Source organism: Toxotes jaculatrix, chromosome 21 (genome assembly GCF_017976425.1).
Source record: "Toxotes jaculatrix isolate fToxJac2 chromosome 21, fToxJac2.pri, whole genome shotgun sequence".
Taxonomy (NCBI): Eukaryota; Metazoa; Chordata; class Actinopteri; family Toxotidae; genus Toxotes; species Toxotes jaculatrix.
In genome coordinates this window covers 15,408,220-15,422,636 of record NC_054414.1, presented here as the reverse complement: position 1 = coordinate 15,422,636, position 14,417 = coordinate 15,408,220, and the positions used below count along the sequence as shown (strand labels likewise).

The 14,417-nt window shown below is 41.5% G+C and overlaps 1 protein-coding gene across 1 annotated transcript in view; it reads left to right on the top strand.

Annotated features, from left to right (window-relative positions):
* LOC121201563 (inactive ubiquitin carboxyl-terminal hydrolase 54-like) overlaps positions 1-14,417 on the top strand; it is a 29,731-nt gene that overhangs the window by 2,683 nt on the left and 12,631 nt on the right. The window contains exons 2-7 of the mRNA XM_041067449.1: positions 3,788-3,880; positions 9,378-9,512; positions 10,656-10,769; positions 10,916-10,998; positions 11,207-11,209; positions 12,520-12,625. Of these exons, the coding sequence (XP_040923383.1) occupies positions 3,788-3,880; positions 9,378-9,512; positions 10,656-10,769; positions 10,916-10,998; positions 11,207-11,209; positions 12,520-12,625 (534 nt within the window). The remainder of the gene's footprint in view (positions 1-3,787; positions 3,881-9,377; positions 9,513-10,655; positions 10,770-10,915; positions 10,999-11,206; positions 11,210-12,519; positions 12,626-14,417) is intronic.

The following is a 14,417-nucleotide window of genomic DNA, read 5'->3' as shown; positions in this document are numbered from 1 at the left end:
CCAAGCTCTGTTTGTTTACTGTAATGTTTAATGCTTGACTACTATTGCACTGAAAGTAAGAGAAATACTCTCTCCTGCTTCCTTGCCCCTAAGGGCCCCTTGAGCAAGACACTTAACCCCCTGCTGCTGCAGCGGAGCTGGCAGCGTCAGCAGCAGTGGTTGTTATGAATGTGTGTAATATAAAGAGAGAGAGAAGGAAGGTGCCGGGAGGTAAGGAGTATGTATGTGCTCAGCAACTTTTCACTGTGTAAACTCAGGTAAAAATAAAATAGCTAAAGGAGCTACAGAGTACGCTGTCTTTGATGAAGCAGAAACACATGGGTTCACTCATCAGGCAGCAGTGTGCATGTGCGTCTGTGTACGTCTGTGTGTGCGCGATGCAGCGTCAAGAGGAGGAACTTGAAAATGGAAAGTGAAACTTGTGAAGAACACTTAAGTGGTATTTTCATGGATCTAGATGTAGGGTGGCACTGCAGCTCAATCAATGCACAGAAAAACACTGATTGAGTGTACACTGTATAATACTGTATACTCAGGTGTTGATGAAAAGGAGCAGGTACGAAGGTCGGTGTGGAGGTCAGGTGATGGTGAGAGGCAGGAAATGCTGAGGGCAGCTGCAGCGCTGGGAGGGAATTGCAGAAATGCCAGCAAATGTAAAGGCACTTTTCACTGAGGATATTTTAACATGTCACAGGAGGAAAAGCGCAGGTTTGAATAGTAAAATGAATAATGGCCGAATTCCATTTAGCTGGCTCAGTGTCAGGGTCCTGGCATTTTGTATGCTGGCTCACTGTCACACTCGCGGCTTAGCGGGACACTCAAACGAAGCCATTGTTATTGTTTTTATACCCACTGTGCTTCTGCTGCTATGACAAGTCAAAATGTCTGCTGTGTAAAAGGCCTGTTGACTGACAGACAGCATCATGCGATACACAAAATGCAAAGGGAAAGAGATGCCACAGCCACGTGGGGTAATAGGAGACTAGAACAGGAGGAGCTGCGGTCATGGAGGTTAGAAATCCACCAACAGTAGTATGAGGCGTGTGGAGCAGATGATGACTGAGAGTGAGCTCTTGTCAGATTAGAAACATCCCCTTTATTGTCCACACTGAATGTAAAAGGTGTCTTGTTTGACTGTGATCAGACCCATCTGATGCTGATCAGTTGACGTGCACGACCTCAGTCATCTGGCTGAAATCTCAACACCTCACTGTGCCAACAATAATATTTCCTATTATTAATGACAGCAGCTGTTTCGCTAATTGTCTTCATGCTTGTATAATGTGAGGATTAAACATTTTCTAAAAAATCTTTTTAGATGAATCTGTATTTTCAATGTTGTGGTTTTATTTGTGTAGTGATACCTATAGTAAAGGGTAAGTCATATTTATGTGCACTGACTTCCTCATTTATGCTTACAGGTCAGTATTAATTAGAATTTCATAAATGCATTGGGAAGACCCCTTCACAAAAAAGGCCAACAGAGCTTTAGGGTTATTGACATTTACATCTTCAGACCATTCAAAAAATAATCCACTGTTTACATCCTATAAAGCCTTTACAATGTGTGCAAATACAAATAAGTCATAAAAAAAATTAACAAGACTGGATCAATCTGCATCTCATAAGCTTTACCTGTTCAGGCAGTCTTCTTTAGATGAAGATCTCTATAGCAAGAGAGACCTGAAAAAAAACAACAACAACTTTAAAACCTTTTAAGTTGAATTCATAAACAATAAATAAATAAATAATAAAACTTCATCATGGAGAGAAAATTACAGAACATTCAATGACTATTTAAAAACAAGGTACAAACCATAAATTGAACTGACAATATGCTTTGATTTCACAAAAAACTTTAAACATCTCAACAACTTACATATCATGGCTAAATAAATAATACGATATAAGTATTTTATCACGTTTATGAGCCTGTAAACATCTGACATCATAAACACGGATGTAGGACCACCTCATCCAAGACCACCAAAACCAATGAACGCTGATGATGACGACTTCCTAAAAACATGAGCTGATGAGGTCAATTTATATTCTGTGCATGCTTCTATCACTTTTTATGTTTGTTTGATTACTTAAACTACAGTTTCTTTTCCACCCAAGATGCTTCTGCAGTCTCTAGATAGATAGATAGATAGATAGATAGATAGACATAAGGAGAGATGGGCATGGGGAGAGTGTGCCCTCCTTGTGGCTGCTGCAGTGCTGTGCAGGGAGCCGATTCATCACGACCAAATAAACTACAGAGAGAGGAGGGGAAACAGAGAGGGGGGAAAGATAGAACGCATACACTGGCGTCAGCATGCAGTCTGTCATCCTTCGCCCCCTCTTTCCTCTACCTATCACTCTCTCCTTAACACACACACACACAGTGCAGACCTGTATTGGTAAGGTTGCCATATATATTGGTTTCGTGTATGTGTTTTCCATACATTTAGACTGTATGTGCATACTGTAAGTGTGTGTGTGTGTGTGTGTGGTCCTGTGCATGAGTGCTGCAGATTTCAGTCGAAGCCTAAGGGACAGAGTTGTGTCAATATTATCTTTCAGCATGGTGAATGAATGTACTAAGAGCTCTTTCCTCTAATTATGCACTAGAGGGAAAGAGAGAGAGAGAGAGAGAGAGAGAGAGAGAGAGAGAGAGAGAGAGAAGGACAAGAAGACGTCGACCTCACGCAGAGACCACTTCTCTACTAGATTTCATGTGTTCTGCCTTGTTTCCTTGGGCGCTGACTCTCTGCCTCTGTCTTTCTTTTGTTGCTGAAAATATACAAAGTAGAAAGCACGCTCTGTGGTAGCTGTTGGGAAAAACAATTAGCTGAAAATGGCTGAAAGCCACGCAGAGCTGCAGACTGGGGTGTTGATTCTCTACATCCCTCTCACATTACGGGAAGTCATTTGATTCAATTTTAGAACAGCAAATATTGCTTAATTTTTTTTAAAGCTACAGGAAACTTGATTGAGAATCAAGTTGTGTTAATATAATCCAGACACCATCGTCTCTCTTATAAACATTTAAGACAATTAAAACAGCTACAGAAAAGGACAAATTAATGTGCCTGAGGTTGCCATAGCAATACCTGAGTCGTGGTGCACAGTGTAAAGGTAACTGCGCAGTAAGCTGTTTGTTTGAGCCTGTTGAGCTTTTAACGCCCTGAACCGAAAATATCACAGAACAGCTTCATCATTTTTAACATGTAACCAAATGGAAAAGTAGTTTGTGAGAGACTTCAGTCACGAGTCGCCGGGTCGAGATGAGCTGCATCTCGACCTCAACCTTTCCGACTCTGAAAAAGCTCCAGCCATGAACAGAAAAGATGAGTTGCTTGTAAACATAAACATCTGATACTTAACACACAGTTTCTATATAATGTATCTAGCCCGGCAGTTTCCAGAACTTTTTAAATGTTCTTTTCCTTTCAAATATTTCCATCACCCGCTACGTCAATCGCTATTTCTGACTGCTATGCACCTGGAAAACCTGCCAGAAAGCATGTCGTGTTACTATGGAAACCGGCAGCTGTGTGCTGTCATGTCATCAGTCTTTGCTCAGGCATAGCTGCATGTTTACTGGGGTTATTTATATGGTGATTACAATGATTATTGCTTATTCTTGTTTAAAAATCTCAGAGAGAGAACAAGAGAAAAGGATTAAGACATTTCCAGACTAAACATTATTTGTATATATCCCATTAAAATCTCACTAGTAGATTCTTTTGGTTTATTTTCTTTTTTTTCTGTGTGTGTAAATGTGTGTTTTGTCTCCTAGGTTTTGTGGCATCTTGACATCTTTCGCCGGAGCTTTCGACAGCTGACCACACACAAGTGCATGGAGGACTCGTGTATCTTCTGCGCTTTAAAGGTAAACACACTCCCACTGCGTTCTCTGATGGCTTGTGGTGGTCTTAACTGCAAACCTGTAGCAGCGGTCATTACTCTGGTGTTTTTCTCTACTGCTCTTCTCTCAGATTATTTGTCTTTCTAACAGTACAGTGACCCAGTTTTTCTTAGAATTGCTGCTGAGCAAGTTTGAGTTTCTGAAGGTACTGCAATGGTAGCAACTACTAATATCCTCTTTGTTTTTTTTTCCTGTTTATTCCCTCTGTTTATTACACATACATTGGTGTCAAATGTAAACCAGAGGCTGGCACTGAAGCGCATTTGCTGAAGTAGTGTACTTGTCATGTACGATGAGGTGCACTTTACCTGAGTGTTTTTCTTTTGGGAGACTTTCTACATTTCCCCCACCACATTTCAGAATGTGGTGAACATTTGTGTACCAAGTGGCCCAGGTGGGTTTGGATACATGGGAAGAGCCCGTGACCACAGTTACGTTTCCTACAAAACATATTTGCTGTTGCAGTTTTTTGTATAGAAACGTAATTTCTAGACAACAGCACTGAATCACTATGTTTTGTCTTTTGTTTTTGCCCTTTTCCTTCTCTCCTTTTTGCTGTCTTTGCCTTTATTCTTGCTTCCTTCTCTTGGTCTGCCTTTCCCATCATTGTTTCCTTTCTTTTCCTTCATCAACTGGTCTAAAGTCAGTTCAAACAATACAAGATTGACATTTGACACCAAGACAAAACTCTACTCTTCCATACAATCAGTCCTTTTAATCTAAATAAAAATAATAAAATTCCTTCCACCATTGTGTAAAAAGCATCACGCACTATGCACCAGACAGTTTTTACCAGTAAAGAGCTGCTTTACAATGAGTGCTTAGAAACAACACATGTAAAAGCTTTTACAGCATAGTTACAGGTTGAATCACTGTTGTGCTCCAGCAGCTGCTGAAAGGAAGTTGCCAAACAGAAGAGGAAGATCTGTAACATCATGAAACCCTCATAATGAACGAGCCTTATGCAGCTCTGCTTCAGCCATTTGTTGCATCAATGATGACAAATATGTGTCTGAGTGAAGGGAAGAGTTGTGTGTAGTGTGCTGTGGTGTAGTAGTGTGTGTATGTGTGTGTGTGTGTGTGTGTAGCAGTGTCGACGTGTGTGTTCTACACGCTGTTCTGTCTCAAGCGCTTCTCTGTAATTAATTGGCTGACTGAAAGCGCTGAGCTAGCAGAGCCCACGCTGGGATGTTACGCATGCACATACGCACACATGCGCACATACACATGCACACACACACACACACACACCTACGCATGCACACAAATCTTACTTGCATGCTGCAAACGTTACACCGCTACACACATCATACACCTTGAGATTCTCACAAATCTTTCTTACCACTCTGGGATGCTACACACACACACACACACACACACACACACACACACACACACACACACACACACACACACACACACACACACACACACGCAAACACACACACACTGAGGCTTGTGGATTGGTTGTGTGTGAGTCAGCTGTGGGTGTATGAATCAAAGGTATTGTTGCCGTATTAAGTGTTCACATTTTCAGTTTTCATTCATGTCTTTCCTTTGTCAGAAACGAACAGATCTAACGTTGTTCTTAAAGTCTGTTTGTAGCTGTAGTCCCCCCGGCAACGGAGATAAAAGTCTTTGAATAACCAGACTAGACACACACTAAATGAACTTTAATGGCGTGTTAAATTTTCAAACATCCATTTTAGAGAACCAAAGGGGTAAATGATCATTATGGGTTCTTTTATTTTGGAGGGAGTGTGTGTGAATTTTGGGTTATCTGCAGCAGATAGAGAGGCCCGCCATTGTAGTAAACAGAAGTTCAGAGGCTGCCTGTGACTATCCCTCTAGAAATCACTGCAACACTTTATCTCTCTCAACAGCAAAACACTCACACACACTTTAGAGGCTGATACCTGAACACACACACACACACACACACACACACACACACACACACACACACACACACACACACACACACACACACACTGCAAGGGATAGGAAGAGAGAAGAAGAAGAGAAAATGAAGGAAGGAAGGAGAAAGATGAATGAATGTCAGAGTTGGTGTAGATTGCTCCTGTCTTCACACTTAGACCACTGCACACACACACACACACACACACACTCACGCACACACACACACGCACGCACGCACAAACCTCCCTCTCTTACTCACTCAGCCTCATCCCTCCCTGTTCTCCTCCCCCCCTCCTTCCCTCTCTCTGTAGGGTATATTCCCCCTCCATTCTCCTTGGCGCATTGCTGCAGTCAGCACAGCCACCATAACACACACACACAGACACACACACACCCCTATTGCTCACACATTGCCTTTTTCCTCTTCTCTCTTTCCCTGTTTCCCTTTCTCTCTCTCTCTCTCTCTCTCACACACACACACACACACACACACCTACACACACCTACACCCACACACAGACACACACACTCTGCTCTCTGTCAGCACGACTGCATTACCTTTCCCATTGCCAACCCTCAGCCTGCACGCACTCAGCCACACTCACAGACTGAAGCCTATTGTTTTATAACACTTTCACTCCACATGATCACAGCCATCTTTAACTGGTGAACTGTTTTTTTCACATTTTGAAACATCCAAACTCATAAAGAGGGAAAATAAAACAATGTGACTACGTCCAGGAAACAAATCTGGGAATTTAGTTTACTTGTCTACATGAATCTGATGACTTAGGCTTGACCTGTGATGGATTCTGTGACATGAATACCTGGACGAGCTCGTTTTAGTTTGAGGACTCATTAACTTAATGCGAACTTCACGTTGTGTGTTTGGAAAGTAAAACTTGGTGTCCAAGGTGGAGCTGTGGCTAAGGAAAGAAATATTTTTGCTAATGTTTGGGTTTAGTAACTGGATGGAGAGGTGAAGTTATTATATTTCAAACCTGTCTCTTACAAAATCTGTATCTATGAAACTGGACTTTGCTCAGGGGTGCAGGGTTTTTTTTTACATACAGAAAGTTTGATGTGCTTATATTGAACAGAAGCCACAGTGTAAGGTTGGGGTGAAAGGTTGTTTGTATGAAGTTCAGGAGTCTGAAACTTTCCACTCTCCAAAAAAATAACAACTATTTGACAATGGATTAGAAAAAAAAACAAACAAGAAAAAACAGCAAACATTCTTCGTTTCCAACTTCTCATGAGCGACTTTGCTGCTTTTCTTTGGGTTTCAGACAGTTGGCTAAACAAAACATTGGATTGTGTTACTTTGGACTGTTTCTGCTGCTATTTCTTGACATTTCATAGAGTAAAAGATTAGGCAATTAATCTAAAAAGCAATTGGTAGATGAATCAATAATCAATACAGTAGTTAATTGCAGCCCTAATTAGGGTTGACATTTTCAGTATTTAAGCGTGACCCCGATCTATCACTGACCTTAACCAAGTTGAAAAACATAACAGACAAACTTTTGTTTCAGGACTGAATAGAACTGCAGGAAAATAACTGAAATATCTTGACAGTGACTGTTTTGCACGTGTTCAGTATGAACATTTTACATTGACAATGACCAGCAAATTAGTTTAAGTATAACTGTGATATTTAAGAGACGGGGTTTGGTATTTTACAGCAGCCTCTTTCCAAAGCTCTGACTTCTCTTAACACAGTGTCGATGTCTTACGGTAACGACTGTAACGAAGTCCAGCTTTCACCAGAAGTGACTGAGCTGTGATTTTCCATCAGTGCTGCTGTCTGACTCACTCACCACTTCAGCTCAGTCACAGTGCAGCATCTGACCTGCAGCAGGTTTTTTGTATTTTAAGGAATAGTTTCAACAACTGTTTTCTAATCTAATAAGTTTTTCACCATCAGTATTTTTCCTTTTTTTTCTCTGACTAAAACTAATAATCTGCCATTTTTTTCTCGATTAAGATGTTCATGTCTGCTGAGGCTGTGTGTTTGATTTTACACCTGTATGAACAGCTAAAATGGAACCAGTGTGGATGCAACCAGATGATTGATCTGTGCTGCTGAGGTGACTGTGTTAGAATATCTTCCTGTCATTTAATACAGTGTTTGTGAGTCCTCAGGACACAGAGCACCTGCTGGTTTTCAGTCCAGCCATCTAATCAGTGATTGAATTACTGCTGGGACAGAAAAGCAGGAGCACTCTGAGTCCACAGCGCCGGCCGCTGCTCTGGCATGTCAGACTGACTTGTGTCTATTTCTGTTTCAGGCTGCTTTAGTGTTGGTCAGAAATAGTTGCTGGGTTTTGCTATTTCTAGCTGAGAATTTTTACCAACAAAAAATTAGGTCATTTTTATCCTTTGGCAATCGGGAGAAAGGCATCCATGCTTTTATCTCTCCCACTTTAGACGTCTCCAACTCTCTCCAGTTCAGCCTCAGTCAAAAGTTCGTCTCACTGCCTCTGCTTGAACTGAATGCTAGTTTCAGTTTCTCATGTTCAGACTTAAATCACTGCATTTAAGGTACAGAATAACTGACTTTGTTGTCTGATACTACTGCTACCAAAACTATCATTTCTGCTACTATTTCTGCAACTGCTGCCAACTAGAAAGAACTCAGAAAGCATCTGCCTACGCCAAGGCTGCACTGTACTTTGAATGTGTCATTTTAATAACAAAATGTTTAGAAATGTTATTCTGCATCTGCATCCACATAAAAGTAATGGCAAGGACATCTGAGCTTTGCATTCAAATAAAACCATTTGAATCAATCATATTCCTCGGAGTAGATATGGTCACCTGTCTACTAAATTGGGTTCTGATTATACAATGGATTGAATGGATTGATCACAGTTTAGGACTGTGATGATGTTACAGCAGCCTCAGGACGAAACAGAGAACACTGAATGATTGAATATGGGGTCATAATACTGGTCTGGTGGTTGTCTGGACCTGTACGGACGTAAACAGCGTGAACAGCTCGTTCCTCTCCAAACTGACTGATTCTGCTCTTTGGTCTCTGAGTGCTGCCCTCAAAACACACTTAAGTGGCCTAGCTTTCTAACTGAGCCCCCCGCAACAGTTTGACTTGGTTTCTATTTTACTGCTACAAAGCACTCTGAGAGCAGTTTTTGTCGGCGAAAAGTGCACTACAAATGGCATTTATTATTGATATGGGCTGATATTGAGGCCAGCTGTGCTGCGAGGCGTCTGTTTTAGTCCAGTCTGGGTTTTGTTGTGCGGCACTTTGGTCCTGACAAGTTGACAACTAGTTCCACTGGTTCTGTTTTATGGGTCAGTTGACAGAACATGGTGCAGATTTATAGTATAAATGTGTTTGGAGGGTTAGAAAGAAAAAAAAAATACACAAACACATTAATATATACATGTGTGCGTGGACACACGCACAAGAATGCTGGGGACTTTCGTGAAAACCATTTATGACAAAGTGTATATCCATAGCAGTGAAATAAAGAATTAATGGATTTCTATACGGATGTGTGTGTGTGTGTGTTTGCAGAGTATCTTTGCTCAGTTCCAGTTCAGCAGTGAGCGTGTGCTGCCATCAGATGCACTGCGGAGCGCTCTGGCCAAGACTTTCCAAGACGAGCAACGCTTTCAGCTGGGCATCATGGACGACGCTGCCGAGTGCTTTGTGAGTCTGCGACACCACACGCCCACACACACACACGCACACACACATGAGAGGTGAGGGGTTGCCTAAAGCCTGACCTGAGGAACTGCCATATCTTTACCACAGTCAGAAATCTTCAGGAGAAGCCTAAAAGAAATATGTTTTTTGTGTAATATTCAGCGTTTTGTCTCTGTGAGGCTGCAGTTGGTGTGTGTTCTGTTTTCCTGCATCCTTAAACTGATAGAAAGTGCCGGCCATATTTTAACCACATGTGACTATAACCAGCGCTGCAAACAACCCAGACATATCCAAACACACACAAAAAAAAAACAACTGGCTAAAAGAAATTAATTTAAAATTGATCAACTGATAACAACCCTCCTAACGTTTAATTAACAGAATATAATGTTGAACTACTAAGACTAATAGTGGCTAATACACTGAGGCAGACACTGAAGGAATCATATCTCATATTAATGATTTGATCAAAACATGGCTGAGCCCTGCTGTACTGTATATATAGTCCTTATACTAACTTTATGCTCTTTTATCAGTATTTGCAATCTATTCCTTCAGATGCGAAGGTCTTGACGATAGTTGTATTCACCACTGAGGTTGGTGTATTTTTCAAATGGTGGCTGCCTCATTTTGGAATAAACCTCATCATTTTCTGAAGGGGAAAATGACGAAGAGAAAATGTCATTAGTCACAGGTTTTATTTTTGAAATTTCTTCACGCTTCCTCGTCCTCTTTTCTCACAACACTTCCTTTCCTCAAGCTTTCCTGTTGCTTTCTCCTTTCCACTTTCAGTCTATTTCTCTGCCTTTTTCTTTCTGCCTTAAAGACCTCCACAGTGTGTGTGTGTGTGTGTGTGTGTGTGTGTGTGTTTTATGTGTGTGCCTGAGAGGCGCTGTCTGATCGATTGGTAGTAAATGTGTTCAGTCAGGGAATCCGTCGGCTTCTTATGAAATATAGATGCTGCTCCCACGGTCAGATTAACAAGAGCACCAACAGAGAGGAACCATCAAACATACACACACACACTGAACATATGTATACAACATAAACAAGCGCATATGCCAACTTAGCACACAGACACAAGCTCATTGTCACACACATACAAACGCATTAATTGGCGTCCATTTTGCCTGATGTGTTTCTCAGGAGAATCTCCTGATGCGTATCCACTTCCACATCAGTGCGGAGAGCAGAGAGGACATCTGCACAGCCAAACACTGCATACCACACCAGAAGTTTGCCATGACTCTGTTCGAACAGGTAGGAGATTGTTCAGCCCCTCTGTCGCTTTAAAAAGCTGTTACGTGGTCCACTTTTGGGAGCTTTAATTAAAAAATAAATCTTCCACACAAACATTTTTTGTGTCGTGCCCTGTGATGAATCCGAGGATGTATTTGTGTTTGCAGTGTGTGTGTAACAGCTGTGGAGCCACATCAGACCCCCTGCCCTTCATTCAGATGGTTCATTACATCTCCACTACATCCCTCTGGTAAGACCAGACACACACCTACACACACACACACACACACTCATTGCACACACACTGCAGTAAATCTGGCAGCAAGCTGAGGCTGGGTGGCAGTAAAGGAAGGTACAGCGTGTTCTCTTCTCTCCTGCATGGGTCCCTACTGAACACCGAACTGTGAACACAATTACACACATGCACACACACGTGTATGTTCATGCATATGCAAGAGCAGGTGAGCTTGTGCATAATGTCTCTCCCATGTTCAGGTAGCCCGCACACACACACACGCGCACACAGGTAAATCCACACACAGGGGAAGCATGTGCGCATCCTCAGAACTGTTACATAAAAATCGCACATGCTCTGAGTCAATGAAATAAGGAACAGGGGAAGTAATCAATCAGCTGTTTGATTCAGTAGACCCAGGGGGCGACATAAATCTATAAGTGGAACAGTGGGTCGGAAAGACTGCGATCGAGAGGGAAATAAGAGGTTATATCCCTCCGTATCCCTTTTGGAAATGGAACACAGTCGAGGAAATAGAGGCATGAATGGGGGGCAAAAGTACAAATAAACACACTGTGTCAAGGTGGTTGTGGGGCACAGCGGTGCCACTGCTTTGTGTTTGTGCCTGTTAGCACTGCCAAGCTATTTTTACCCTTTGTGGAGCCTGTTGTTTAAAGCCGCGATAGGCAAATATTCAAAAGTCAACATGAGTAAGATAATCAGAGGCCAACAAAAAGACAAAAACAAATGTCTGGTTCAAGCAGAATTCAGACGTAAGCAGACAGAGGTACAAATCTGTTCCCGGCTGTGTTTGTCGATGCTGCTCTGCTTTCTTAGCCCTGGATCTGCCTGTGCATCTGAAGGGGAGAGGGCGAGCGAGGGGTTGAAATCGAGTGAGAGAGGGGAGTGAGGAGGTTGAGTTCATTTCAGGCTAATGGAAAGGGTGAGAGGAGAGGAGAGGAGGAGAGGACAGGGGGAGGGGGAGGAGAGATTTGGATGGTTTTTTAAAATCGTTATTCTTAAAGGAATACTTCACTAGGAAAAACAATGCTGATTCATTGCACACAAAATCTCATACATGGTACCGAACTGCAGACAAGCTCTCACAAGTTCATTTGGTATTCACAGATAATGATAACGTACATTTGAGTTTGTCCTTCAGAGGACACTTGTATTTAAAAGGGATAAATGCAGCTCAGTATTAAAGTAAAGGTTCCACAGATAAAGCTTTTTTGATCAAATGATTCCAGTTGTGGATGAACTTCAATAACTGTAACAGTTATAATGTCTATACTGTTATTGGTATTGTAGGAAGTTGTCTTTTAGCTCAGCCCCATTTCATGAAGGTCAAAGATCATGATCAGAAAGGGTCTAGAAATTTTCTCAGAATGACTGTAGGATCTAGATTTGTTCTTTCTTTTCTTTCCCTTCATTTTCTTTTCTGAGCTTTTTACAAGCTGTTCTGAGTAGAAATCTTTCAAAGAGTGTGTGATTTAGTTATTATTGTTGTTGTTGTGTGTGTGTCTAATGCTGCAGTAACCAGGCAGTGAGGATGCTGGAGTGCAGAGAGAAACCCACGCCGGACATGTTTGGAGAACTGCTCCGCAACGCGAGCAACATGGGAGACCTGCGCAACTGCCCTGTGAGAGTAAACACAGCACACACACAAAACAATCGCACAGTCACTCAACACATGGGCACGCATTTCAACACACACACAGCACATTCGGCAGCTTGACACTGTTAACTTCAGTGCAGGAAAAGTGTGCTCTCACACACACACACGAGAATGTACAAAACATTAATTTAGATTATAATGCTTCTTTTTGTCACCCTTTTTTTTTGTGTAATCCAATATGAGATTTGTTTTTCAGAAAAGAAAAAAGACAGATCTAAAAACATAAATTATGCAAAAAACATGTTGAAAATCAGATTTTAAAAATACAATTTGCAGCATAACCAATTTGGTAGTTTCATCATGTCTTGTATGCTTTGTTTTTTTTCCCCCTTCGTACTCAGTGGGTTTTTGTTACATAATCATCAGCTTATTTGCATTTTCCTCCCATTTTTCTCTTCACTTTCTGTTACCGGAGTTGTCCTCATCGACCTCCTGTACAGTAAACCATGCTGATCATCATCTTCTTACAGCAGGAAACCAAAGAATGCCACGGCGTGTGGGGAAAATTGCTTCAAAGCAACATGTTTTTTCTTAGAAAATATGAGTATTTTTGGTGTAAATTGGTGAAAAAACAAATAAGCTGATGATTAAAGAAAGAAGGAGCTATAAGAGAGAGATGACGAGGTGTAGAGAGCAAAGTGAATAGAGAGAGGAACGTGTGTGATTCCTTTGTTCTGGATGTTTGTGTGTTGTCGTTGCCACATGGGAAAGTGCTGCTGCTGAATAGATCCAGCTTGGCCCCTCTCACCCACCCCTCTCTGCCAAAGTGTCCACACAAAGAGCCTCCTCTCTGGGCACAGTCAAACAGCTACCCTTCTCTTCACACAGCACCACCGCCACCACTGCAACCACACTAATGAACACCATTAGCTTATTCACAGTCCAAACGCTGACGTTGTGTGCGCAGTCCTGCGGGAGTCACATAACCTGCCTCTGTTTATCTTCCATCACTTGCAGCGCTGATCTTTTGTTATTACCGCCCTGGGCTTTGCTCAAACAAAGTGATGGTATTTGGATTGGAGTGAGGCTGCTGGAAGATACTGTAGGTGCCAGACTGAAGATAGGAGAGTGTGAGGATGTTTGTTTGGTGCCAAACAGTTGTCAGAGGAAACTGTGAAGTACCGGGTACACGATTTTTAGGTATTTGCAATTTGGTCAGATAAGAGCTAACGTGAATTTAACTAGTTGAATATATAGATGATGCTGTGGTGAGTAAAGTTTTCTGAACTTTAACCACTTTAAAAGAAGCAAGTGTAAAAGAACACACAATCTTGTAACCAAAATTAGATCAGTTCTCTTTATTTTACATTAGAGATTTCTGGGATTGACAATAATTACCATTACCATAATTACTGTATTTTGAAGTGCAGTCTTTTAACACTGTGGTCGTTTCAATCTGAGCTGATTATTAGCTGATTAATCTGCATCCATGCATCATATGTCATAAACTGACCCTTTGTTTTCTATGCAACTTGTTACTGTAGTTCTCAAATAAATGTAGAGGGGTAAGAAAGAAGCATATTTCCCTCTCAGACAAATGAAAGTAGAAGTATGGAAGTATAAAGTAGCAAGTACAAATTACTTAAAGATTAATTTCACTTTTTTTATAACCTGGGGCCTGTTTCACTAAATCTGAGACATGCAAACTGAGAGAAAATGCCCTTCAGCTCAATTTGACACATTTCCCAGGCAAGAGCATGAAAGAGTCCTGTAGAGCCCTGTATCAGCAGTTTGCAAGCAACTGTTTTTTGTGAAA